Raw genomic sequence first — 27491 nt, forward strand, 5'->3', positions numbered from 1 at the left:
AAAGACTGATGCTCCATAACCCTGTCCGCCAGCTCTGAGCAGGCGGACAGACATCGCCGGAATTCAACCCGATCGAGTACGATCAGGTTAATTGACACCCCCCTGCTGGCGGCCCATTGGCCGCGAGTTTGCAGTGGAAAGCGTTGCACCAGCAGCTCTTGTGAGCTGCTGGCGCAATGCTGAATACGGAGAGCGTATTGCTCTCCGCATTCAGCGATGTCTTTCGGACCGGATCCGCACTGTCAGATCAGGTCCGACAGAAATTTGTTAAATAGGCCCCTTTGTATTTCATTGATGCAAACACTGCTGCCATAAGACTAAATACGTGTGCAGTCTCTTGAGCTCACCTAAGATTACTCTTTAAGAAATGATAGCAAGATAATTAAGCTAAATTGGTAATAGAAGTAAATTGCAAAGTTGTTTAAAATGTCATGTACTATCCAATTTGTTTTTTCTTTACTGTCCCTTTAAATAGAAAATGCCAAGTGCTAAATGAATAAAACCCGGTCATCCCGGAATGTAGTGAAAGCTGCTAAGTGAGCGACAAAACAATCAGTAGAATTCTACCCTTTATAAACTCAGTGTGGGAAATGACATTAGCAGTTTCTTCTATACACAAGCTTTAGTGAATCTAGCCCAGTGAGAGTCATCTATACAAAAGGTGTTTACTGCGTTCATGAATATGGTTTAAAAGAATATTTTGTTTTTCTGTACCCTAAGAAACTTTTGCAGATACATTATTCTCGTTTTCATAAACACAGTTACCTCCAGCTTTCGCCATCTGTGCACATTCATCGGGTTCTCCAGCTCCTCTTCCAAAGCTCGGCAGCGGGTCCTCTCCTTCAGTAGCTCTCTCTGCATGTGATACACCTCACGCCTGTGTGACACAATCAATTATAGTCAGACAAACAAAAAAATTGTTTATGGTGCAGATGCGACCACCGCAGTCAAAAACAAAACACAATCGACACAACCTGCGCACAGATATTGTCTGTGATTTACCAGCTGCTGTAATGCTTTACCTCTTGAGAAAACATCATTACTTGTGGTTTATTTTATCACAGCTATGCTATTAACTGTTTCATGATAAAGTAAAATAATAAAGGGCTCCATTGCAATCGATATGAATTCCGTGAGAACTGCATCACCTGGCTTTAAAATCTATTTGACAACTTTAGAAAATACCAAGATAACTAATTTATCTAACACAAGTGTGCCCATTTTTGTGCACTTTTTCAGTGTAATCTACTTAAAGGGATATGAAACCCAAATTATTTCTTTCATGGTTCAGATAGAGCATGACATTTTAAGCAACTTTCTAATTTACTCCTATTATCAATTTTCCTTCATTCTCTTGGTATCTTTATTTGAAAAGCAGTAATGTAAGCTTAGGAGCCGCCCCTGGATATATTTAGCCACCAATCAGCAAGCGCTACCCAGGTACTGAACAAAAATGGTCCGGCTAGTAAGCTTACATTCCTGCTTTTCAACTAAAGATACCAAGAGAACGAATACAAATTGATAATAGGAGTAAATTATAAAGTTACTTAAAATTGCTGCTCTATCTTAATCATGAAAGAAAAAAAATGTGAGTTTAGTATCCCTTTAAGCATGTGCTCAATGTAAGCATCATCTGAGCTTGTGCACAAACTGATCTTCATTAACACAAGGACTAATATTTCTCAATAGAGGTCACTGTAGTGGCGCCAAATGCACCTGCGCAAAACACATCTTTACAGTACTTTTAACTTAAAGGGAAAGTAAACGCTGTGAGATTTCGATATAACATGCTTGATTATGTATAGTAAAACTACTTTGCAATATAACTGTTATTTATTTTGCCCCCACTTAGAAATGTAAGTCTCAAAATGATTCTGACAACTGGACAGGCACATGGCAGACTTTACAAGCCTAACCCTGCCACATATCTGTCCCTTATTGGCTTTAGCAGACATGATCAGATAAGAAAAAAGAAAGGTGGCAGTAAGGGCGCTCAGAGCTTAAGATATCTGTAAAGATTATATAAAACAGGTTATCCTCAAGTGTACATCATTTATAGAGAACTATTAATGAAGAGTACAGATGTGAGTCCTATATATATAAAATATTTATTGACTAGAAAACAATTTAAGCTAAAATTAGGGACGTCTCCCTTGGTACATTATTGTAAGAGCATATAGATTAAAATCTAAAAATTCAATGATATATAGATAAGTTCCGCAAAATGGTAATAGCACCAAAAACTGTTGCACAAAGGATTGTTTTAAACCACAGAAAAATTTCTGCACAGCATAAAGCACAATAGTGATTATTATGATAGTACCGGTACCTCAAATGACATAAAAACAAATGCAATATAAAGCAGGTATTAAAAACGATGTAGGAGAGATTTAGTTTGTTGAAACTCTGTTTTGAACTTCATACAAGGTTATAGTTCATAAGGGAGTACAGAGCATTAAGAAGGTAATGTTGGGTTCAAATGTCAATCACTAACAGCTTTCATATCACTTTCATATAGAGTATTATTCTGTTAGACAATATCAGATTGGTACCTTAATCTTCTATGATCCTGGAGAGGAGATATCCCGTGTGTGTTGCGGTCTGGTTACCTGTGAGTTCACCCCTCGTGACTTCGGCATCTGACGTCACGGATGATACTACGCGGACTCGTCCTAGTCTAACCAACCGAATCTGACAGATTTTCGTAGGGGAAAGTGATCCGCTCCTCTACTCCTTGTTGTGAACGGAGACTTTCAAAGTAATGCTGTATAATCTATGCCTGCCCTTAGTGCTATGCACGCAAGCTGTATGTTATTGCAAATGCAGATGAAATTGCAATTTAAGTAGTTCATAAAACAACCCGGGTTGAAAGAGAGTTTCAAAGCAGTGGTCAATCCTTGGTTAGTAGAGAGTGCATGGTCACTATATTCAACGCGTTTCACTCTTTGCAAGAGCTTTATCAAGAATAAATAGCCCATACTCTTATCCCTCTTTTAAAGTCTTTTAAAGGGGCAGCTCAATCCTCATTGGTTGATCCTTCAATCATCTGATTTAAGGTGGTATTTTTGTTGTCCTATATGCACTGTTACTTCAATATGTCACAAATGAAGTTTAAATTCATTAGTCCTTTGATGTTAGTTAATTCCAGAAGCTTATACAATGACATTTAATAGTTTGGTAGGTGAATATTTCCAATTAAACATACAGTATTTTTTTAAAGGTCTATACAAAAATCAGCCTAATTGGGCATAGTGATAGCATAATTAACCCTTTAGGGTATATTGTGATAATAGATAATAAAAATCGATACAGAAGAGAGCCATCAGGGAGAGGATTAGAGAACAATTACGGAATATTGAGGGGTTGAAGATACCCATTTATATAAGCACTTTTAAATGGTACATAAAGGTAAAACAAAGGATATTTCCTATTGGGGTACTCAAAAGATAAAAAAACACTGGAGAGGTGGAGATGTTAAAAAAAACCTTTTAATTAAGGAAGCTGAGTTAATCTATAAATATGATACTCTATTCCCCAAGGGCTTAAATTCAGAGTTAGATTTATCACCATTTCTTTTAGATTAGATAGTAAAATGTGCACAGATGAAATATTCTCCTCACATATAGACTATATGTAGTCTTTATTAATTTTGTTCACACTTAACTTTTTTAGTGTTCTTAGATCTAATATTATAATATAACCTAATGGCTTTATTTTAGTATCGCTATGCCTAGGTAGGCTGCTTTTATATAGACCTTTCTACATAACCACTGTATGTTTAACTGCAAATATCCTTCTTACATGCAGACTATTTGCAGTCTTTATTAATTTTGTTCACACTTTAATTCTGTATCGATTTGTATTATCTATTATCACAATATACCCTAAAGGGTTAATTATGCTATCACTATGCCAATTAGGCTGATTTTTGTATAGACCTTTAAAAAAATACTGTATGTTTAATTGGAAATATTCACCTAGCAAACTATTAAATGTCATTGTATAAGCTTCTGGAATTAACATCACAGGACTAATTAATTTAAAGTTAATTTGTGACATATTGGAGTAACAGAGCATATAGGACAACAAAAATACCATCTTAAATCAGAAGATTGAAGGATCAACCAATGAGGATTGAGCTTCCCCTTTAAAAGAGGGATAAGAGTATGGGCTATTTATTATTGATAAAGCTCTTGCAAAGAGTGAAACGCGTTGATTATAGTGACCATACACCCTCTACTAAATCTCTCCTACATCATTTTTAATACCTGCTTTATATTGCATTTGTATTTATGTCATTTGAGGTACCGGTACTATCATAATAATCACTATTGTGTTTTATGCTGTGCAGAAAATTTTCTGTGGTTTATAACAATCCTTTGTGCTACAGCTTCCTTAATTAAAAGTTTTTTTTTTAACATCTCCACCTCTCCAATGTTTTTATATCTTTTGAATACCCCAATAGGAAATATCCTTTGTTTTACCTTTATGTACCATTTAAAAGTGCTTATATAAATGGGTATCTTCAACCCCCTTCTCAATATTCCGTAATTGTTCTCTAATCCTCTCCCTGATGGCTCTCTTCTGTATTGATTTTTATTATCTATTATCACAATATACCCTAAAGGGTTAATTATGCTATCACTATGCCAAATTAGGCTGATTTTTGTATAGACCTTTAAAAAAATACTGTATGTTTAATTGGAAATATTCACCTACCAAACTATTAAATGTCATTGTATAAGCTTCTGGAATTAACTAACATCAAAGGACTAATGAATTTAAACTTCATTTGTGACATATTGAAGTAACAGAGCATATAGGACAACAAAAATACCACCTTAAATCAGATGATTGAAGGATCAACCAATGAGGATTGAGCTGCCCCTTTAAAAGAGGGCTAAGAGTATGTGCTATTTATTCTTGATAAAGCTCTTGCAAAGAGTGAAACGCGTTGATTATAGTGACCATACACTTTCTACTAACCAAGGATTGACCACTGCTTTGAAACTCTCTTTCAACCCGGGTTGTTTTATGAACTACTTAAATTGCAATTTCATCTGCATTTGCAATAACATACAGCTTGCGTGCATAGCACTAAGGGCAGGCATAGATTATACAGCATTACTTTGAAAGTCTCCATTCACAACAAGGAGTGGAGGAGCGGATCACTTTCCCCTACGAAAATCTGTCCGATTCAGTTGGTTGGACTAAGACGAGTCCGCGTAGTGTCATCCGTGACGTCAGATGCCGAAGTCAAGAGGGGTGAACTCACAGGTAACCAGACCGCAACACACACGGGATATCTCCTCTCCAGAATCATAGAAGATTAAGGTACCAATCTGATATTGTCTAACAGAATAATACTCTATATGAGAGTGATATGAAAGCTGTTTGTGATTGACATTTTAACCCAACATTACCTTCTTAATGCTCTGTACTCCCTTATGAACTATAACCTTGTATGAAGTTCAAAACAGAGTTTCAACAAACTAAATCTCTCCTACATCGTTTTTAATACCTGCTTTATATTGCATTTGTTTTTATGTCATTTGAGGTACCGGTACTATCATAATAATCACTATTGTGCTTTATGCTGTGCAGAATTTTTTTCTGTGGTTTATAACAATCCTTTGTGCTACAGGTTTTGGTGCTATTACCATTTTGCGGAACTTATCTATATATCATTGAATTTTTAGATTTTAATCTATATGCTCTTACAATAATGTACCAAGGGAGACGTCCCTAATTTTAGCTTAAATTGTTTTCTAGTCAATAAATATTTTATATATATATGACTCACATCTGTACTCTTCATTAATAGTTTTCTATAAATTATGTACACTTGAGGATAACCTGTTTTATATAATGTTTACCGATATCTTAAGCTCTGAGCGCCCTTACTACCACCTTTCTTTTTTCAACTCTTTTGAATAGAACGAAGGATCTATTCTATTGTAAGAAGTCTGACATCTCACCACCAAGCGCACTATTAGACTCCCTTTTCTCCTATGATTAGATAAGAAACTGCAAAACAATGGTGATTTTGCTAATATAATGACCGTGGCTAGCTGTGACTATGCCGATAACAAGTCTGGATTGGCTCCTCCAATTAAGACAAGCAGTGAGTAGGGTTTGGCTATTGGAAAACATTTACAGCAAACAAGGTATTAATGCATTTGAAACATATTCAGACATACCCACTGCTGCAGAAGAAAACTGTAATTACACAGCATGCACTGTCCCTTTAAACCCTAACTAGCACTACTGGCTGAGAGGGAAATCTGGTCAGCGCTAAGTGATCTATTGGTTCATTTACTGATCTGCCGTTTAGGCACAACTGATCTAAAGCTTGGTCTTTGAATAAAGCCTCTATATGTATATTGTGCATGGTACAGTTCCACCCCGCTATTCTAATCAATAAGAAAATGTGTTTAGCATTTTGTTAATGGATTTTTTGATGTTTGATATCCTACATCAGTGTTTCTCAACAGTGGTCCTTAATTACCCCCAACAGGCCAGGTTTTCATTATACCTGAACTAAAGCAAAGGTGAAGTAATCAGCTGATCAGTAACTATGGTTACTAACCTGCTCTCACTCATCAGATGATTATTTCACCTGTGCACTGTTTCAGCTTATAATGAAAACCTGGCCTATTGGGGGTACTTGAGTACCCTGGTTGAGAAACAAAGTCCTACATCCTAGACCTGTTGAAAACACGTTTTTGTCTGTTTTGAGAGGAGTTTCTCGACTGCTTTTACTGCATGTTCCATTCACATGTTAAATAAGCACATATACGGTTTTCATTTAGTGAAAAGTACAAAAATAAATAACATTTAAATCACTTGACTGCACTGCATATAAATCTGTTGATTTAATAGCTAATAACTAACTACTAAATAAAGCTAAGGCGATTTGTTTCCCATTAGTCTAAGGACAATACTTCCTTCTTCCCATCATCAAAACTGGTCAAATTTATAAGATTAATTAATACAACTATGCATAACGTCTGTCGATTATCTCAAGAGACGGTTATGGGTTAAACTTTTGTGCTTCTCCACAATGTCCATCCTATGTGTAATCTTACGGCTAGATTACGAGTTCTGTGTTAAGGTAAAAAAACAGCATTAAAAGGTCGTAACGCTGCTTTTTTACGCCCGCTGCTATTACGAGTCTTGCATGTTATGGGGCACCGCACACTTCTTTGGCCTTACCGCAAAACGACGTATGTAAACTTCGTAAAGTATTTTTTCTATGGGACTTCCATAGCACCGGTATTACGAGTCTGTCCTGGGAGGCCAAAAAGTGAGTGGTACACCCTACCCCGTCAACACTCCTAACGCATTTAAAAGTCAGTAGTTAAGAGTTTAATGGTACAACGCCGTAGCATAAAACTCATGACTAAAGTGCTAAAAAGTACACTAACACCCATAAACTACCTATTAACCCCTAAACTGAGGCCCTCCTGCATCGTAAACAATATAATAACATTTTTAACCCCTAATCTTCCGCTCCGCCGCAACTATAATAAACATATTAACCCCTAAACCGCCGCACTCCTGCCTCACAAACACTAGTTAAATATTATTAACCCCTAATCTGCCGTCCCTAACATCGCCGCCACCTACCTACATTTATTAACCCCTAATCTGCCGCCCCCAACGTCGCCGCCACTATACTAAATGTATTAACCCCTAAACCTAAGTCTAACCCTAACACCCCCTAACTTAAATATAATTACAATAAATCTAAATAAAAATTAATATTATTACCTAAATAATTCCTATTTAAAACTAAATACTTATGTATAAAATAAACCCTAAGCTAGCTACAATATTACTAATAGTTACATTGTATCTATTTTAGGGTTTATTTTTATTTTACGGCAAGTTTGTATTTATTTTAACTAGGTAGAATAGTTATTAAATAGTTATTAACTATTTAATAACTACCTAGCTAAAATAAATACAAAAGTACCTGTAAAATAAAACCTAACCTAAGTTACAATAGCACCTAACCTAACCCTACAATTAAATAAATTAACTAAATTAAAAACAATTAAATAAATGAAATTATATTAGCTAAAGTAAAAAAAACAACACTAAATTACAGAAAATAATAACAAATTACAAGATATTTAAACTAATTACACCTAATCTAATAGCCCTATCAAAATAAAAAAAGCCCCCTAAAATATAAAAAAACACTAGCCTAAACAATAGCCCTTAAAAGGGCCTTTTGCGGGGCATTGCCCCAAAGTAATCAGCTCTTATACCAGTAAAAAAAATGCAAACAACCCCCCCAACAGTAAAACCCACCACCCACACAACCAACCCGCCAAATAAAATACTATCTAAAAAACCTAAGCTCCCCATTGCCCTGAAAAGGGTATTTGGATGGGCATTGCCCTTAAAAGGGCAATTAGCTGTTTTGCGGCACAAACCTTAATCTACAAAATAAAACCCACCCAATACACCCTTAAAAAAACCTAACACTAACCCCCTGAAGATCGACTTACAGTTCTGAAGACTGGACATCCATCCTCAAGGAAGCGGGAGAAGTCTTCATCCAACCGGGCCGAAGTCCTCAACGAAGCCGGGAGAAGTCTTCATCCAAGCCGGGCGAAATGGTCCTCCAGACGGGCAGAAGTCTTCATCCAGATGGAATCTTCTATCTTCATCCATCCGACGCGGAGCGGCTCCATCTTCAAGGCATCCTACGCGGAGCATCCTCTTCAAACTAAGTCTTCTTACTGAATGACGGTTCCTTTAAGTGACGTCATCCAAGATGGCGTCCCTTAGATTCAGATTGGCTGATAGAATTCTATCAGCCAATCTGAATCCAAGGGATGCCATCTTCGATGACGTCACTTAAAGGAACCGTCATTCAGTAAGAAGACTTTGTTTGAAGAGGATGCTCTCCGCGTCGTATGTCTTGAAGATGGAGCCGCTCCGCGTCGGATGGATGAAGATAGAAGATGCCGTCTGGATGAAGACTTATGCCCGTCTGGAGGACCACTTCGCCCGGCTTGGATGAAGACTTCTCCCGGCTTTGTTGAGGACCGCGGCCCGGTTGGATGAAGACTTCTGCCGCTTCCTTGATGATGGATGTTCGGTCTTCAGAACAGTAAGTCGATCTTCAGGGGGTTAGTGTTAGGTTTTCTTAAGGGTGTATTGGGTGGGTTTTATTTTTTAGATTAGGGTTTGGGCCGCAAAAGAGACAACTGCCCTTTTAAGGGCAATGCCCATCTAAATGCCCTTTTCAGGGCAATGGGGAGCTTAGGTTTTTTTAGATAGTATTTTATTTGGGGGGTTGGTTTTGTGGGTGGTGGGTGTTTGTATTTTTTTTTTTGCAGGTAAAAGAGCTGATTACTTTAAGGCAATGCCCCGCAAAGTGTTAGGTTAGGTTTTCTTAAGGGTGTTTTGGGTGGGTTTTATTTTTTAGATTAGAGTTTGGGCCGCAAAAGAGACAACTGCCCTTTAAAGGGCAATGCCCATCCAAATGCCCTTTTTAGGGCAATGGGGAGCTTAGGTTTCTTTAGATAGTATTTTATTTGGGGGGTTGATTTTGTGGGTGGATGGTGTTTGTATTTTTTTTTTTGCAGCTAAAAGAGCTGATTACTTTGAGGCAATGCCCCGCAAAAGGCCCTTTTAAGGGCTACTGATAGTTTAGTTTAGGCTAGGGTTTTTTTTTATTTTGGGGGGGCTTTTTTTATTTTGATAGGGCTATTAGATTAGGTGTAATTAGTTTAAATATCTTGTAATTTGTTTATTATTTTCTGTAATTTAGTGGGGGGGTTTGTACTTTAGCTAATTTTATTTAATTTATTTAATTGTTGATAATTTAGTTAATTTATTTAATTATAGTATAGTGTTAGGTGTTATTGTAACTTAGGTTAGGTTTTATTTTACAGGTACTTTTGTATTTATTTTAGCTAGGTAGTTATTAAAATGTTAATAACTATTTAGTAACTATTCTACCTAGTTAAAATAAATACAAACTTGCCTGTAAAATAAAAATAAACCCTAAGCTAGCTACAATGTAACTATTAGTTATATTGTAGCTAGCTTAGGGTTTATTTTATAGGTAAGTATTTAGTTTTAAATAGGAATTATTTAGTTAATAATATTAATTTTTAGTTAGATGTATTGTAATTATATTTAAGTTAGGGGGTGTTAGGGTTAGGTTTAGGGGTAGGCTGACCATATTGCCGCTTTAAAAAGGGACACATATGAAAAATACATATGTCAGGGCTGTTTTCAGGGATGTTTATGTGTTCCTTCTTAAAGCGGCAATATGGTCAGCCTATTTAGGGGTTAATACATTTAGTATAGTGGCGGCGACGTTGGGGCGGCAGTTTAGGGGTTAATAAATGTAGGTAGGTGGCGGCGATGTTAGGGATGGCAGATTAGGGGTTAATATTTAATTAATGTTTGCGAGGCGGGAGTGCGGTGGTTTAGGGGTTAATATGTTTATTATAGTGGCGGCGACGTTGGGGGCAGCAGATTAGGGGTTAATAAGTGTAGGTAGGTTGCGGTGACATTGAGGGCAGCAGATTAGGGGTTAATAAATATAATGTAGGTGTCGGCGATGTTAGGGCCAGCAGATTAGGGGTTCAAAAGTATAATGTAGGTGGCGGCGGTTTCCAGAGCGGCAGATTAGGGGTTAATAAATATAATGCAGGTGTCAGCGATGTCGGGGCAGCAGATTAGGGGTTAATAAGTGTAAGATTAGGGGTGTTTAGACTCGGGGTTCATGTTAGGGTGTTAGGTGTAGACATAAATTTTATTTCCCCATAGGAATCAATGGGTCTGCGTTACTGACTTTTACACTGCTTTTTGGCAGGTGTTAGACTTTTTCTCAGCCGGCTCTCCCCATTGATTCCTATGGGGAAATCGTGCACAAGCATGTATGAACAGCTCACCGCTGATTTAAACAGTGCTGGTATTGGAGTGCGTTAAGGAGCAAAATTTTGCTTAACGCTCACTTCTTGCCTTTTAACGCTGGGTTTGTAAAAACCTGTAATACCAGTGCTGTAGGTAAGTGAGCGGTGAGAGAAAACTGCTCGTTAGCACCGCATAGCCTCTAACGCAAAACTCGTAATCTGGCCATTAGTTAGGGAAATGCAGAGGATAAACAAATGTGTTGATTTAGAAAACAGATCAGGGGCAGCTTTTAGAATTCTCAGTACGTTATCATCATTACTTTGCTCAGCACTTGGCGTAAAGGAACCTCAATGCAAAGCTCTATCTAAAACTGGAAAAAGAAGACCAATTAATTCTGATTATGGCTGGATATTTCCAAGGTCATTGGCCAGTCTTGCTACTAAGTTTGCATAGTAAGTGACACTTACCTGTTATGGACTCACTAAATATTAATCTACATAGCAGCTGAATTTTAACGTAACATTGGGTATCACATTTAGCAGTCTAAGTCTTTAGTCGCGCACACAATGATCTTGTTTGTAGTCAGGCAGAACAACTCCAAAAGGACAAAGGGCAAATATGCAAACCTTATAAGTGGACAAATAACTTCCATTGTATTTTATAGAAACGCTGACTTTGACGTACGTAGCGCAAAGTTTAATAGGAAAGGTCATGTTGTGCCCCGGCTGTCAGGCACCTGAATTTTAATTAAAAAGTTGGTCCAATTATCCATCTGCAGAGCACTTGACTTTGCAAACAATGTTATCCAGATGAGTCATTTAGAAGAACGTGTGTTTGACCACAACGCTGTCGTTAAATTTCCAATCTGCAAAGTTCTGCAGAGTCTTACTGCAAAGTGAAACAGCAGAAGAACATAGCAGCAGGTTGGCAATTTCACCACCAAAACTGAAATAAAAACCCAAAAGAAAACAGGGGAAATTGTCTTGTGTCACATGATCAACAAACTGTGCACTCTTGGGTACCACTCGTACCCATCTTATTTGTCACTGCTATCTTTATGATTTGTACTCCCAACTTGACCCTCAAGGGATCCACCTGCACATAAGAAAAGCCCACATAAGACACCTATGGCATCTCCACAAAAATATAAGCTTGCTTTTTAATTCAGATTCCAGCCCTGACAAGCTGTTTTTATAAACTTCAAATAAAAAAAAAAATGAGGACACCAACATTTTGTCATCAAGTCAGAAGAGGGAAGGGTCTGTTCTAACACTAAGTTAATTGGGAAAAAATATCCATACACAAAGACGTTTTCCCACCATAATTAGCCAGCACAAATGATTAATGTAAGGGACCAAATGAGGCTGAAGGTGAGGGTCAATAACTTCCATCAAGATATTTTTTTGGAGACAAGGAATAATGGCTTCAATGATTCAATCATAACAGGAGACAACTTAACGCTGGGACCAGGATTAAGACAATGAATTAAGCAATCATGGGTGTCTTATGGGTTGGGAGGGAAGGAAGGACAAGGTAGAGAGTACCCTCCATGGTAATACCTTATAGTGATGGTTGTGGTTGGCAGGAAGGCACCTTAAGATAGTTGGTGCTCAGATGATCCATATTATGTTTCAATAAAGGAAGTTTTCTTGATTACGTGTGGCTACTTTTTACCTTTTTGAATAGTGCTCTGTGAAGGGTAGAGACAGCCTATTATTATGTGGAGATTATAGCAGATAGGGGTTAATTTACATTGGACACAATTGCAATAGGGGTTATGGGGGGGTGAGGGAGTGTACCACACTGGGGATTACAATTTGTGCAATTCTATTAACCTGATTATTACAGAAGCAAATTAAACCAAGGCTAGTGTATATGCTTATTACTGTGTATACATTTTACCTACAGGGTGCCAGTGTATGTCAATATACAAAGACTCATGTAAATCTACCTCCAATTCTAGGGCTGCCAGATCACCAGTTATAGTTGTACAGACACAATATTACTGCCCGACATCTCAACTATACCAAAATCTCACATGACATCCTGTGTGAATATGTTGTGGCACAATCTTTTTCAGTTCTGGAACATTTGGGCTTCAGGGTTAGAGTTAGGGTAAAAAAAAACATAATTTATGCTTACCTGATAAATTTATTTCTCTTGTAGTGTATCCAGTCCACGGATCATCCATTACTTGTGGGATATTCTCCTTCCCAACAGGAAGTTGCAAGAGGATCACCCACAGCAGAGCTGCTATATAGCTCCTCCCCTCACTGCCATATCCAGTCATTCGACCGAAACAAGACGAGAAAGGAGAAACCATAGGGTAAAGTGGTGACTGTAGTTTAATTAAAATTTAGACCTGCCTTAAAAGGACAGGGCGGGCCGTGGACTGGATACACTACAAGAGAAATAAATTTATCAGGTAAGCATAAATTATGTTTTCTCTTGTTAAGTGTATCCAGTCCACGGATCATCCATTACTTGTGGGATACTAATACCAAAGCTAAAGTACACGGATGATGGGAGGGACAAGGCAGGAACTTAAACGGAAGGAACCACTGTCTGTAGAACCTTTCTCCCTAAAACAGCCTCCGAAGAAGCAAAAGTGTCAAATTTATAAAATTTTGAAAAGGTGTGAAGCGAAGACCAAGTCGCAGCCTTGCAAATCTGTTCAATAGAGGCCTCATTTTTAAAGGCCCAGTGGAAGCCACAGCTCTAGTAGAATGAGCTGTAATCCTTTCAGGGGGCTGCTGTCCAGCAGTCTCATAGGCTAAGCATATTATCCTCCGAAGCCAAAAGGAGAGAGAGGTTGCCGAAGCTTTTTGACTTCTCCTCTGTCCAGAGTAAACGACAAACAGGGCAGATGTTTGACGAAAATCTTTAGTAGCCTGTAAGTAAAACTTCAAGGCACGGACTACGTTCAGATTATGCAAAAGACGTTCCTTCTTTGAAGAAGGATTAGGACACAATGATGGAACAACAATCTCTTGATTGATATTCCTGTTAGAAACCACCTTAGGTAAAAACCCAGGTTTGGTACGCAGAACTACCTTGTCTGAATGAAAAATCAGATAAGGAGAATCACAATGTAAGGCAGATAACTCAGAGACTCTTCGAGCCGAGGAAATAGCCATCAAAAACAGAACTTTCCAAGATAAAAGTTTAATATCAATGGAATGAAGGGGTTCAAACGGAACTCCCTAAAGAACTTTACGAACCAAGTTTAAGCTCCACGGGGGAGCAACAGTTTTAAACACAGGCTTAATCCTAACCAAAGCCTGACAAAATGCCTGGACGTCTGGAACTTCTGCCAGACGCTTGTGCAAAAGAATAGACAGAGCAGAGATCTGTCCTTTTAAAGAACTAGCTGATAAGCCTTTGTCCAAACCCTCTTGGAGAAAGGACAATATCCTAGGAATCCTAACCTTACTCCATGAGTAACTCTTGGATTCACACCAATAAAGATATTTATGCCATATCTTATGGTAGATTTTCCTGGTGACAGGCTTCCGAGCCTGTATTAAGGTATCAATGACTGACTCGGAGAAGCCACGCCTTGATAGAATCAAGCGTTCAATCTCCATGCAGTCAGTCTCAGAGAAATTAGATTTGGATGATTGAAAGGACCTTGTATTAGAAGGTCCTGCCTCAGAGGCAGAGTCCATGGTGGAAGAGATGACATGTCCACTAGGTCTGCATACCAGGTCCTGCATGGCCACGCAAGCGCTATTAGAATCACTGATGCTCTCTCCTGTTTGATTTTGGCAATCAGTCGAGGGAGCAGAGGAAACGGTGGAAACACATAGGCCAGGTTGAAGAACCAAGGAGCTGCTAGAGCATCTATCAGCGTTGCTCCCGGGTCCCTGGACCTGGATTCATAACAAGGAAGCTTGGCGTTCTGGCGAGACGCCATGAGATCCAGTTCTGGTTTGCCCCAACGATGGACCAGTTGAGCAAAACACCTCCGGATGGAGTTCCCACTCCCCCGGATGAAAAGGCTGACGACTTAGAAATCCGCCTCCCAGTTCTCTACGCCTGGGATGTGGATCGCTGACAGGTGGCAAGAGTGAGACTCTGCCCAGCAAATTATCTTTGAGACTTCTAACATCGCTAGGGAACTCCTGGTTCCCCCTTGATGGTTGATGTAAGCCACAGTCGTGATGTTGTCCGACTGAAATCTGATGAACCTCAGTGTTGCTAACTGAGGCCAAGCTAGAAGAGCATTGAATATTGCTCTTAACTCAAGAATATTTATTGGGAGGAGTTTCTCCTCCTGAGTCCACGATCCCTGAGCCTTCAGGGAGTTCCAGACTGCGCCCCAACCTAGAAGGCTGGCATCTGTTGTTACAATCATCCAATCTGGCCTGCGAAAGGTCATACCCTTGGACAGATGGACCCGAGAAAGCCACCAGAGAAGAGAATCTCTGGTCTCTTGATCCAGATTTAGTAGAGGGGACAAATCTGAGTAATCCCCATTCCACTGACTTAGCATGCATAATTGCAGCGGTCTGAGATGCAGGTGCGCAAATGCACTATGTCCATTGCCGCTACCATTAAGCCGATTACTTCCATGCACTGAGCCACTGACGGGCGTGGAATGGAATGAAGGACACAGCAAGCATTTAGAAGTTTTGATAACCTGGACTCCGTCAGGTAAATTTTCATCTCTACAGAATCTATAAGAGTCTCTAGGAAGGAGACTCTTGTGAGTGGTGATAGAGAACTCTTTTCCACGTTCACTTTCCACCCATGCGACCTCAGAAATGCCAGAACTATCTCTGTATGAGACTTGGCAATTTGAAAGCTTGACGCCTGTATCAGGATGTCGTCTAGATACGGAGCCACCGCTATGCCTCGCGGTCTTAGAACCGCCAGAAGTGAGCCCAGAACCTTTGTAAAAATTCTCAGGGCAGTGGCCAACCCGAAGGGAAGAGCTACAAATTGGTAATGCCTGTCTAGAAAGGCAAACCTTAGGAACCGATGATGATCTTTGTGAATCGTATGTGAAGGTAGGCATCCTTTAAGTCCACTGTGGTCATGTACTGACCCTCTTGGATCATGGGTAGGATGGTCCGAATAGTTTCCATTTTGAATGATGGAACTCTGAGGAATTTGTTTAAGATCTTTAGATCCAAGATTGGTCTGAAGGTTCCCTCTTTCTTGGGAACCACAAATAGATTTGAATAAAATCCCTGTCCTTGTTCCGTCCGCGGAACTGGATGGATCACTCCCATTACTAGGAGGTCTTGCACACAGCTTAGGAATGCCTCTTTATCTGGTTTGCTGATAACCTTGAAAGATGAAATCTCCCTTGTGGAGGAGAAGCTTTGAAGTCCAGAAGATATCCCTGAGATATGATCTCTAACGCCCAGGGATCCTGAACATCTCTTGCCCACGCCTGGGCGAAGAGAGAAAGTCTGCCCCCCACTAGATCCGTTTCCGGATAGGGGGCCGTTCCTTCATGCTGTCTTGGGGGCAGCAGCAGGCTTTCTGGCCTGCTTGCCCTTGTTCCAGGACTGGTTAGGTTTCCAGGCCTGTCTGGAATGAGCAACAGTTCCCTCTTGTTTTGAAGCGGAGGAAGTTGATGCTGCTCCTGCCTTGAAATTTCGAAAGGCACGAAAATTAGACGGTTTGGCCTTTGATTTGGCCCTGTCCTGAGGAAGGGTATGACCCTTGCCTCCAGTAATGTCAGCAATAATTTCCTTCAAGCCAGGCCCGAATAAGGTCTGCCCCTTGAAAGGAATGTTGAGTAATTTAGACTTTGAAGTCACGTCAGCTGACCAGGATTTAAGCCATAGCGCCCTACGTGCCTGGATGGCGAATCCGGAATTCTTAGCCGTTAGTTTAGTCAAATGAACAATGGCATCAGAAACAAATGAGTTAGCTAGCTTAAGCGTTCTAAGCTTGTCAATAATTTCATTCAATGGAGCTGTCTGGATGGCCTCTTCCAGGGCCTCAAACCAGAATGCCGCCGCAGCAGTGACAGGCGCAATGCATGCAAGGGGCTGTAAAATAAAACCTTGCTGAATAAACATTTTCTTAAGGTAACCCTCCAATTTTTTATCCATTGGATCTGAAAAAGCACAACTGTCCTCAACCGGGATAGTGGTACGCTCTGCCATAAGTCCCGTGTAGTGGCGTCTATTGGAAACATTTTTCTAAATATAAGAGGTGGGGAAAAGGGCACACCGGGTCTATCCCACTCCTTGCTAATAATTTCTGTAAGCCTTTTATCTATCTATCCAGCCTACACAATTTCTCTGGAATTGCAACTGTGTTACAGTCATTCAGAGCAGCTAATACCTCCCCAAGCAATACACGGAGGTTCAATCTCTGAATCAGGTTTCCACGAGTCAGAGATGTCACCCACAGACTGAAGCTCTACGTCCTCATGTTCTGCATACTGTGACGCAGTATCAGACATGGCTCTAACAGCATTTGCGCGCGCTTGTCTCTTAATTCAGGCAATCTAGATAATACCTCTGACAGGGTATTATTCAGGATTGCAGCCATGTCCTGCAAGGTAATCGCTATGGGCATCCCTGATGTAATTGGCGCCATATTAGCGTGCGTCCCCTGAGCAGGAGGCGAAGGGTCTGACACGTGGGGAGAGTTAGTCGGCATAACTTCCCCCTCGACAGAACCCTCTGGTGATAAATCTTTTATAGATAAAGACTGATCTTTACTGTTTAAGGTGAAATCAATACATTTAGTACACATTCTCCTATGGGGCTCCACCATGGCTTTCAAACATAATGAACAAGTAGGTTCCTCTGTGTCAGACATATTTAAACAGACTAGCAATGAGACTAGCAAGCTTGGAAAACACTTTAAAACAAGTTTACAAGCAATATAAAAAATGTTACTGTGCCTTTAAGAAACACAAATTTTCCCAAATTTTTAAACAGTGAAAAAATGCAGTTACACTAACAAAATTTTTACAGTGTATGTAATAAGTTAGCAGAGCATTGCACCCACTTGTAAATGGATGATTAACCCCTTAATACCAAAAACGGAATAACAAATGACAAAAACGTTTTTTAAACAGTCACAACAACTGCCACAGCTCTACTGTGGCTTTTTTACCTCCCTCAATACGACTTTTGAAGCCTTTTGAGCCCTTTAGAGAAGTCCTGGATCATGCAGGAAGAAGCTGGATGTCTGTGTCTGTAATTTTTGCTGTGCAAAAAAACGCTAAAATAGGCCCCTCCCACGCATATTACAACAGTGGGAAGCCTCAGGTAACTGTTTCTAGGCAAAATTCAAGCCAGCCATGTGGAAAAAACTAGGCCCCAATAAGTTTTATCACCAAACATATGTAAAAAACGATTAAACATGCCAGCAAACGTTTTAAAATACACTTTTATAAGAGTATGTATCTCTATTAATAAGCCTGATACCAGTCGGTATCACTGCATTTAAGGCTTTACTTACATTACTTCGGTATCAGCAGCATTTTCTAGCAAATTCCATCCCTAGAAAAATATTTTAACTGCACATACCTTATTACAGGAAAACCTGCACGCTATTCCCCCTCTGAAGTTACCTCACTCCTCAGAATATGTGAGAACATCAAAGGATCTTAGTTACTTCTGCTAAAATCATAGAAAACGCAGGCAGATTCTTCTTCTAAATACTGCCTGAGATAAACAGTACACTCCGGTACCATTTAAAAATAACAAACTTTTGATTGAAGAAATAAACTAAGTATAAAACACCACAGTCCTCTTACGACCTCCATCTTAGTTGAGAGTTGCAAGAGAATGACTGGATATGGCAGCGAGGGGAGGAGCTATATAGCAGCTCTGCTGTGGGTGATCCTCTTGCAACTTCCTGTTGGGAAGGAGAATATCCCACAAGTAATGGATGATCCGTGGACTGGATACACTTAACAAGAGAAAAAAAGGTAGGTATACAAGCGCTAAGTATTACTTGTATATTCCTGGAGGATTCCCCTAGCTTTTTAGCGCTTGTATACCTACCTTTTTTTTACCCAATTTGAATTCTGGGATTTTTGTTAGAGGGAATCCCACTATACTAAGCCGGGGGTGAGGGTCCTAGCGTGGGTCTATGCCCTTTTTCTACACACCATTAGAGTTAGTGTAAGCCATCTGGAGGCCACATTGGCATCAAATGATTTCACAGGCCTTTGTCACTAAGCAGCAATATCACCTGCAATAGCTACATTGTGTTAAAAGGACACTGAAGTCCAAATTAAACTTTCATGATAGAGTGAGCAATGTTAAAAAAACACCTTACAATTTACTTCCATTATCAAACTGATCTCTCTCTTCATATCCTTTGTCCGCTCCTTTACACAAGAGCATACTGAAGAAGGCTCAGGAGCGTACACGACTTAAAGGGACACTGAACCCAATTTTTTTTCTTTCATGATTCAGATAGAGCAGCAATTTTAAGCAACTTTCCAATTTACTCCTATTATCCCTTTTTCTTCACTCTCTTGCTATCTTTATTTGAAAAGCAAGATTAGAAGCTGGCACATATTTGGTTAACAACCTGGGTTTCCCTTGCTGATTGGACAGCACCAATAAAGAAGTGCTGTTCAGGGTCTGAATAAAAAATTGTCTGACTCCTTAGCTTAGATCCCTTCTTTTTCAAATAAAGATAGCAAGAGAACGAAGAAAATTGATAATAGGAGTAGATTAGAAAGTTGCTTAAAATGTCATGCTCTATCTGAATCATGAAAGAAAAATTTTGGGTTCAGTATCCCTTTAAGCATTATATGTATAACATTGTTACAAACTCTGAAGCCATATAGTGCTCAAGACATGTGGACACCCTTTAGCCTACCACAGTATGCTCTCATCAAAGGATATAGATATCACAAACAGCAGAAGTACATTTAATAACAAGTAAATTGGAAATATTTTGTTTTTCTTTAATTGCACATTCTGTCTGAATCAGGAAAGTTTAGTTTTCCCTTGCATGCCCCTTTAAGGACTTTAAGACACAGCTACACTTTGTACCTAAGATCTTCCACATTGGCCACCGTCTTGGTAAGGATTCCTTTCTCTCGCCTCAATTTCTTTATCTCTAGTTTGAGAAGCCGAATGTCCTCTACCCTCTGTTTGTACTGACGCTCCCCTTTGTTCAGAATGGACTGTTGGATCTTAATCTTTTCGTAGAGAAGTGCCAGTTCGTCATTCCTGCGGACCAGCTGTGTTCCAAGAATATCCCTCTCACTAATAACCTGCAAGTACACAGCATCAACAAAATAATGAATAACAAAGCACGATTCTCTGAGGGCTGTTTTATGCAGACAAAACATAAACTGCTTCATATTAATTAACTTAAAACGTCTCTCTTACGGATACTGAACAGCTGCATCGTATGGGTCTCTGTCTCCGAAATAATGAAATTAGGTAGGAAGCCTTGTCAAGACAAATATCCCAAGTGTCTGTTCAAGGATCTTTATATATGAAATAAAATATCTCAGATACACATAGTCTGAATACAATATGTTCAAGTCCATATAGCATTTGAAAATCTAGGGCCAAATGTAAATGAATTGAAAGGAACACAGTCATCACATAAACAACTGGAAGTCACTTAATCACTTGGATGCCAGAGAGCCCCACAATGCATTTGCAAGCCAATGTACAGCCAATCAACAGCCCTACGTAGACAAGGGGGTTAAAAGACTGAAAAACGATTTTCACATTTGAGATAACTATTAATAGTCAAATAGTATTTTATATTATTAATTAAAAGTATGCAGGGACAGTACAAAGTGCAATAAATATGCTGCTTTTGCTTTTTTTTAATACTGACATTAGTGCGTCACAGGTGCCGGTTCCAAAGTGTACTTAGTTGCTGATTGGTACGTAGGTTTTGTGCACTCGCTTGATTGACAGGCAAACAAGAGCACAGCATGCATGCATCAATTAGCGCCAGTATAAAACCAGTGCCAGGGTGTGCACAAGGTGCCAATCTCAGACTCTGTATTACAAAAAAGCATTAAAAAAATGCTGAGCTGTAGAACAACAGCATACCATTGATTTGCACATCCCTTTAATAACATCCAGTCACTTTCAGTGCTTACGGCCATATACATTTCCAATTCTATGTCATCTGGCGATGTACAGACTCCCTATCTTATCAGTGCTACACTATAAAGGATTATTTGCTGAATTCATTGCATTACATTTGTGATAACACCTAAATAAATGTAATATAGAAAAAAAGAATCCTGGTTAAAAGGGCACAAAAGGTGATAATATGTTAGAAACTTTACTACTGCAACAACGTTTCAAATACGGTTGCTAAAAAAGTAGTTGTTTGATAGTTACCTGATTAGTATATACACATGCTGATCTCAGACTTAAAGGGACATTTAGAAATTGAAATATGTTTAATTATGTGTATTAAAAAAACAACAGACTTGTTATTTGTTGTCTGCTGCACAACCCATCCCTAACACCGCTATATTCTACACAGCCATTGTTTGTTCAGTCTAGTAACCTGTATCTGTCTATTCCTCAGCAGAGGAGATAACATAAGGGGATTCTGGGTTAGAACTCGATACTGCTCATTACTTTATGGAGACCACAACTTTTACACTTAGTTGTTTAAAGGGACATTATCGTCAACAAATGACATGCTCTAATTTGTTACAATATGTCATTTTAAGACCCGGCACTACAGTGTTTTTAACCCCCACAAACGGGACAGTGTAGAAGTACCACTCGGGACCTTCAGAGAACTGCTGGTCCTGAGCAAAAATCGCCACTGATCCAATAAACAGCGCTAGTCTCGTGACTCAGATGTGGGACTGGCGCTGTTGATTGGATCAGCAACAGTTTCCACCCTTTGTGGGGATTAAACACAGCGTAGTGTAGGGTTGACAGTCTTAACATAACATTCTATAACAAATTAGAGCAGGTCATTTTTTTTACTATTACGGCCCTTTAAATGACAAATGTACTAATAAAACAAAACAACTGCATATTATTCTCAGGCTAATCTTTGCTTTGAGCACATTATTTTTTGTAACATTTATCTAAAGTTTAATGTCCCTTTAAAAAAGAATAAAGGAATCCATGATAGCGACTTGTGTGTCCTTTTAACTTACAAATTCAAATAGATCCAATTATTGATCGTCAAAGAATACTAGTTACCAACACAGCATATTACTGTGTGTTGGATATAATGTAATTATCACTACTGTATCATGTACTAGAAAGAGATGAAAGAATTTGATGAAACAACATTACTAAAATCAGCACTAAGGTGCAGTTATAATGCACTTGAAGTTGCAGATTTAAAGAATTAGGAAATAGTTTATTTACAGCTAGATTAGCAGTTTGGCGTTATGAGTGAAAAAGCAGCGTTATGCTTCATATTGCTGCTTTTTCCCTAACGCCTAAAATGCCGCCCTCCCACATCGCAAACACTACTTAAATATTATTAACCCCTAATCTGCCCACACCGTCGCTATAATAAACCTATTAATTACTAAACCACAAGCCCCCCACAACGAAATATACTATAATAAACTATTAACCCCATTACCTCTGGCCTCCCACATCACTACATAAATATATTAACCCCTAAACCTAACCCTAACGTAACCCTAAGCATAAGTTTAAACCTAACACCCCCTAACTTAAATATAATTAAAATAAAGCTAAATAAACCTTACAATTATTACCTAAATAATTCCTATTTAAAACTAAATACACACTTACATGTAAAATAAAAAAAAACTAAGCTAGCTACAATATAACTAATAGTTATAGTGTAGCTAGCTTATGTTTTATTTTTATTTCACAGGAAAGTTTGTATTTATTTTAACTAGGTAGACTAGTTAGGAAATAGTTATTAACTATTTAATAACTACCTAGCTAAAATAAATACAAAGTTACCTGTAAAATAAAACCTAACCTGCCTTACACTAAAAACTAACATTACAAAAAAATAAAATAAATTAAATTATTAAAATACAATTTTCTAAATTACAAAAAAAATAAACACTAAATTACAAAAAATAAAAAACCACATTATCGACAATAAAAACGAATTACTCCTAATCTAATAGCCCTATAAAAATACCCCCCCCCCCCCCCCAAATAAATAAAAAAACCTAGCCTACACTAAACTGCCAATGGACCTTAAAAGGGCCTTTTGTGGGGCATTGCCCCAAAGAAATCAGCTCTTTTACCTGTAAAAAAAATTACAACACCTAAATTAACCTAACCTAAGCTACACATTGCCCTGGAAAGGGCATTTAGCTCTTTTACGGTGCCCAAACCCTAAGCTAAAAATAAAACCCACCCAATAAACCCTTAAAAAAACCTAACACTAACCCCCGACGATCCACTTACAGTTTTCGAAGACTGGACATCCATCCTCATCCAAGCAGGCAGAATTCCTTATCGAAGCAGGCAGAATTCCTCATCGAAGCCGGCAGAAGTCTTCATCCAAGAAGGCAGAAGTCTTCATCCAAGTGGGCAGAAGTCTTCATCCAGATGGCATCATCTTTCTTCATCCATCCGTCGCAGAGCAGGTCCATCTTCAAGACATCCGGCACGGAGCATCCTCTTCTTCTGATTGTCACTGTAAAACGAAGTTCTCTTTAAGTGACGTCATCCAAGATGGCATCCCTTACATTCCGATTGGCTGATAGAATTCTATCAGTCAATAGGAATTAAAGGGGAAAAATCATATTGGCTTATCCAATCAGCCAATAGGATTGAGCTTTAATCCTATTGGCTGATCCAGTCATCCAATAGGATTGAGCTTGCATTCTATTGGCTGATTGGAATAGCCAATAGAATGCAAGCTCAATCCTATTGGCTGATTGGATCAGCCAATATGATTTTCCCTTTTAATTCCTATTGGATGATAGAATTCTATCAGCCAATCGGAATGTCAGGGACGCCATCTTGGATGACGTCACTTAAAAGGCAACTTCATTTTACAGTGACGATCGGAAGAAGAGGATGCTCCGCGCCGGATGGATGAAGATAGAAGATGCCTTCTGGATGAAGACTTCTGCCCGCTTGAATGAAGACTTCTGCCAGCTTGGATGAAGACTTTTGCCCGCTTGGATGAAGACGTCTGCCGGCTTCGATGAGGACTTCTGCCCGCTTGGATGAAGTCTTCTGCCCGTTGGATGAGGACTTCTGCCCGCTTGGATGAGGATAAATGTCCGGTCTTCGAAAATTGTAAGTGGATCGTTGGGGGTTAGTGTTAGGTTTTTTAAGGGTTTATTGGGTGGGTTTTATTTTTAGCTTAGGATTTGGGCACTGTAAAAGAGCTAAATGCCCTTTTAAGGGCAATGCCCATACAAATGCCCTTTTCAGGGCAATGGTTAGCTTAGGTTTATTTAGATAGGTTTTTATTTGGGGGGGTTGATTGGTTGGGTGGTGGGTTTTACTGTTGGGGGGTGTTTGTATTTTTTTTTTACAGGTAAAAGAGCTGATTTCTTTGGGGCAATGCCCCATAAAAGGCCCTTTAAGGTCCATTGGCAGTTTAGTGTAGGCTAGGGTTTTTTTTATTTTGGGGGGGCTTTTTATTTTGATAGGGCTATTAGATTAGGAGTAATTTGTTTTTATTTTTGATAATGTGGTTTTTTATTTTTTGTAATTTAGAAAATTGTATTTTAATAATTTAATTTATTTTATTTTATTGTAATGTTAGTTTTTAGTGTAAGGCAGGTTAGGTTTTATTTTACAGGTAACTGTATTTATTTTATCTAGGTAGTTATTAAATAGTTAATAACTATTTACTAACTAGTCTACCTAGTTAAAATAAATACAAACTTACCTGTGAAATAAAAATAAAACCTAAGATAGCTACAATATAACTGTTAGTTATATTGTAGCTAGCTTAGGGTTTATTTTATAGGTAAGTTTGTATTTAGTTTTAAATAGGAATTATTTAGGTAATAATTGTAAAGTTTATTTAGCTTTATTTTAATTATATTTAAGTTAGGAGGTGTTAGGGATAGATTATGCTTAGGGTTACGTTAGGGTTAGGTTTAGGGGTTATATATTTATGTAGTGTTAGTGATGTTGGAGGCCAGAGGTTTAGGGGTTAATAACTTTAGTATAGTGGCGGCGACATTGGGGACGGCAGATTAGTGGTTAATAACTGTAATGTAGGTGGCGGCGATGTTAGGGGCAGCAGATTAGGGGTGTTTAGACTCGGGTTTATGTTAGGGTGTTAGGTTTAAACATAACTTTTTCTTTCCCCATAGACATCAATGGGGCTGCGTTACGGAGCTTTTGTTTCCGCGATCTCAGGTGTTAGGCTTCTTTTTTGCCGGCTCTCCCCATTGATGTCTATGGGGAAATCGTGCACGAGCACGTCAAACCAGCGCTTGTATTTCGGTGTGGTATGGAGCTCAATGCCACCATAACACCTGCACAAGCCTGCTTTTTGTAAACTTGTAATAGCAGCGCTATAAGAAGGTGAATTAACGCCGCTTTTGTGGCTGTTGTTAATTTCCCTATAGCGCTCAAAACTCGTAATCTAGCTGTTAGTGATTTAAATTCAAGTTATTTTACATTTTATCACTGAGACATAAGTACAAAGCAATGACTATGACAAGTTTATACATCAGGTGATGTGTGTGAGGTTTAGGTTTATTTTCAAAAGTAGAATATGAAGTAGAGCGCCTCTCTTCTGTGCAGGCTGACAAGGGTTATGGCCAAACCCCTCCGCAATATCTCACACACAGCAAAGTTCGGGAGCACCAAATTTTTAGATCATAAAAGATCTTTATTATTCATCTTAGGGTCATGCCATATACAAGATTAAAGGCTTGTGGCCCAAAAGGTAGCATGACCCTAAGATGAATAATGAAGGTCTTTTATGAACATTCAGTGATGCTGGACTTTGCGGTGTGTTGGGTTTATTTTAACAGCGCTGCTTTACTGAATTCAATGGAGTGAATATATCGCAAATGTGATATCCTCTGAATTTTTCATTTTTAACTTGTAATACAAGCGCTACCCAGTGCATGCAAAAAGTTTACTTCTAGCAATGTTAATGCTCACGCAGGGGCGGTGATTACCGCTCATATGTTATCTAGCTCTAATCTTTGCCCTATTTGCATTAGGTATGTTATTAGTTTTTAAGACATGGCTACGTTCCTATTTTGTTTATTTGTTTGTTTATTTTATGGTCATCTTCTTTTAATCTGAGGTTTATCACTCCCTTTACAGTTAATATGTTGACAACTTATCTTTTCTGAGTAAAGGACTGAAAACTCAAGTGTCAATGTGTTATGTTCAGCTACACTTATAAGGCGCCACCTGCATTCTTCTATCTCAGAAGCTGATATTAAAGTCAAATATTTTATATTAGAGCAAAAACATTCAGGGCTGAGTCTTGGGCAGCCAATAAGACATAAAATAAATGACGGCCATGCCTGATCCAGTTCTTTCTTTTGCCTTAGCCGCTCTGCGTCAGCCTCTGAGATTATCTTCAGCAACTTCCTCTCCTCTGCCTCTTGATTTTCAATGAACTGTTTGGTCTCCAAACTCTGCTGCCTCATCTTCTGCAGTTCAGCCTGTGGGTATAAAAGAGATTATTGTTACAGCCACTGTCTGATATCAGTGAAAGCAAATCAGAACACGTGCAGCGGTACGGGAGACGGAAATGAAAGCAGAGTGCTATAATGTACAGCTCTCACATACTATACAAACAGACAGGTGCACAGTTTATATCGGAAAGCTTTCTTTAGCTTATTGAGTGTGCGCTACCTGGAGAGACCACTGTGCTAGGCACTTATCACTCATGCATACAAGGCGTATCTAGACGTAAGTAGAATGTTAGTGGCTCTGAGAGTCACATGGAGCAGCCTATATAAGGCAAGATTATGAGTGGAGCTAGATAGAAGCTTTTTGTGCACATCGGGTTGTGCTTGTATTACAAGTTGAAAGTAAAATGTTTGTGTGCAAGCGCAACCCAACGCACAATAACCAGATATAGCGAAGGTGTGAACGTATTTTCCCCATAAAAGTCAATGGAGAGCCCCAACTAACAAAAGTACTCGCACACTAACCCGACAGGAGTTATGAAAATGTCACATTCAAATGTTCTTCAAATACAGAACAATGTACTTTTAATTGTAAATATATATATATATATATATATATATATATATATATATATATATATATGTATACCTATACCTGTATATCTATTCCCATTGATATATAGGTATAGATATGTAGATATGTATTTTACACAAACAGTATCAGATATATATAGAAATATAAATGTAATAATAAAAAGCACATTATTTTCTTTGTGAAGAACATAGGAATGTAAAATATGTGTAACAAGCATTGGGGTTCACGACCTAGGACTACTGTGGTCATGTCAGTGCACGTGAAATATTGCTAACTTCAATGTGCGTTCTTGAAATGTTAAATATGAAATATGTGCGCTAACCCAACCACTTTCAACTCGTAATACGCACGCTATGTTCTTTGCTGCAAAGCACCATAAAATCGCTGATATCGCTTGCATGCTACAGTTAGCACTCCACTCGTAACCTAGCCCATTCTGTGCTGCATTCGATGAACGCTAGACAAACTTAAAGGAGGTTGGTATCCGAAATGTTCTAT

General features: G+C 38.8%; 1 protein-coding gene across 1 annotated transcript in view; it reads right to left on the minus strand.

The window, feature by feature from the left end:
• Positions 1 to 27491, minus strand: part of LOC128640537 (cilia- and flagella-associated protein 58) — a gene marked incomplete at its 3' end in the record, with an annotated part of 133285 nt that overhangs the window by 25938 nt on the left and 79856 nt on the right. The window contains 3 exon segments of the mRNA XM_053693009.1: positions 766 to 877; positions 19878 to 20101; positions 26288 to 26428. Coding sequence (XP_053548984.1) covers positions 766 to 877; positions 19878 to 20101; positions 26288 to 26428 — 477 coding nt within the window.

Source organism: Bombina bombina, chromosome 9, assembly GCF_027579735.1.
Source record: "Bombina bombina isolate aBomBom1 chromosome 9, aBomBom1.pri, whole genome shotgun sequence".
Classification (NCBI taxonomy): domain Eukaryota; kingdom Metazoa; phylum Chordata; class Amphibia; order Anura; family Bombinatoridae; genus Bombina; species Bombina bombina.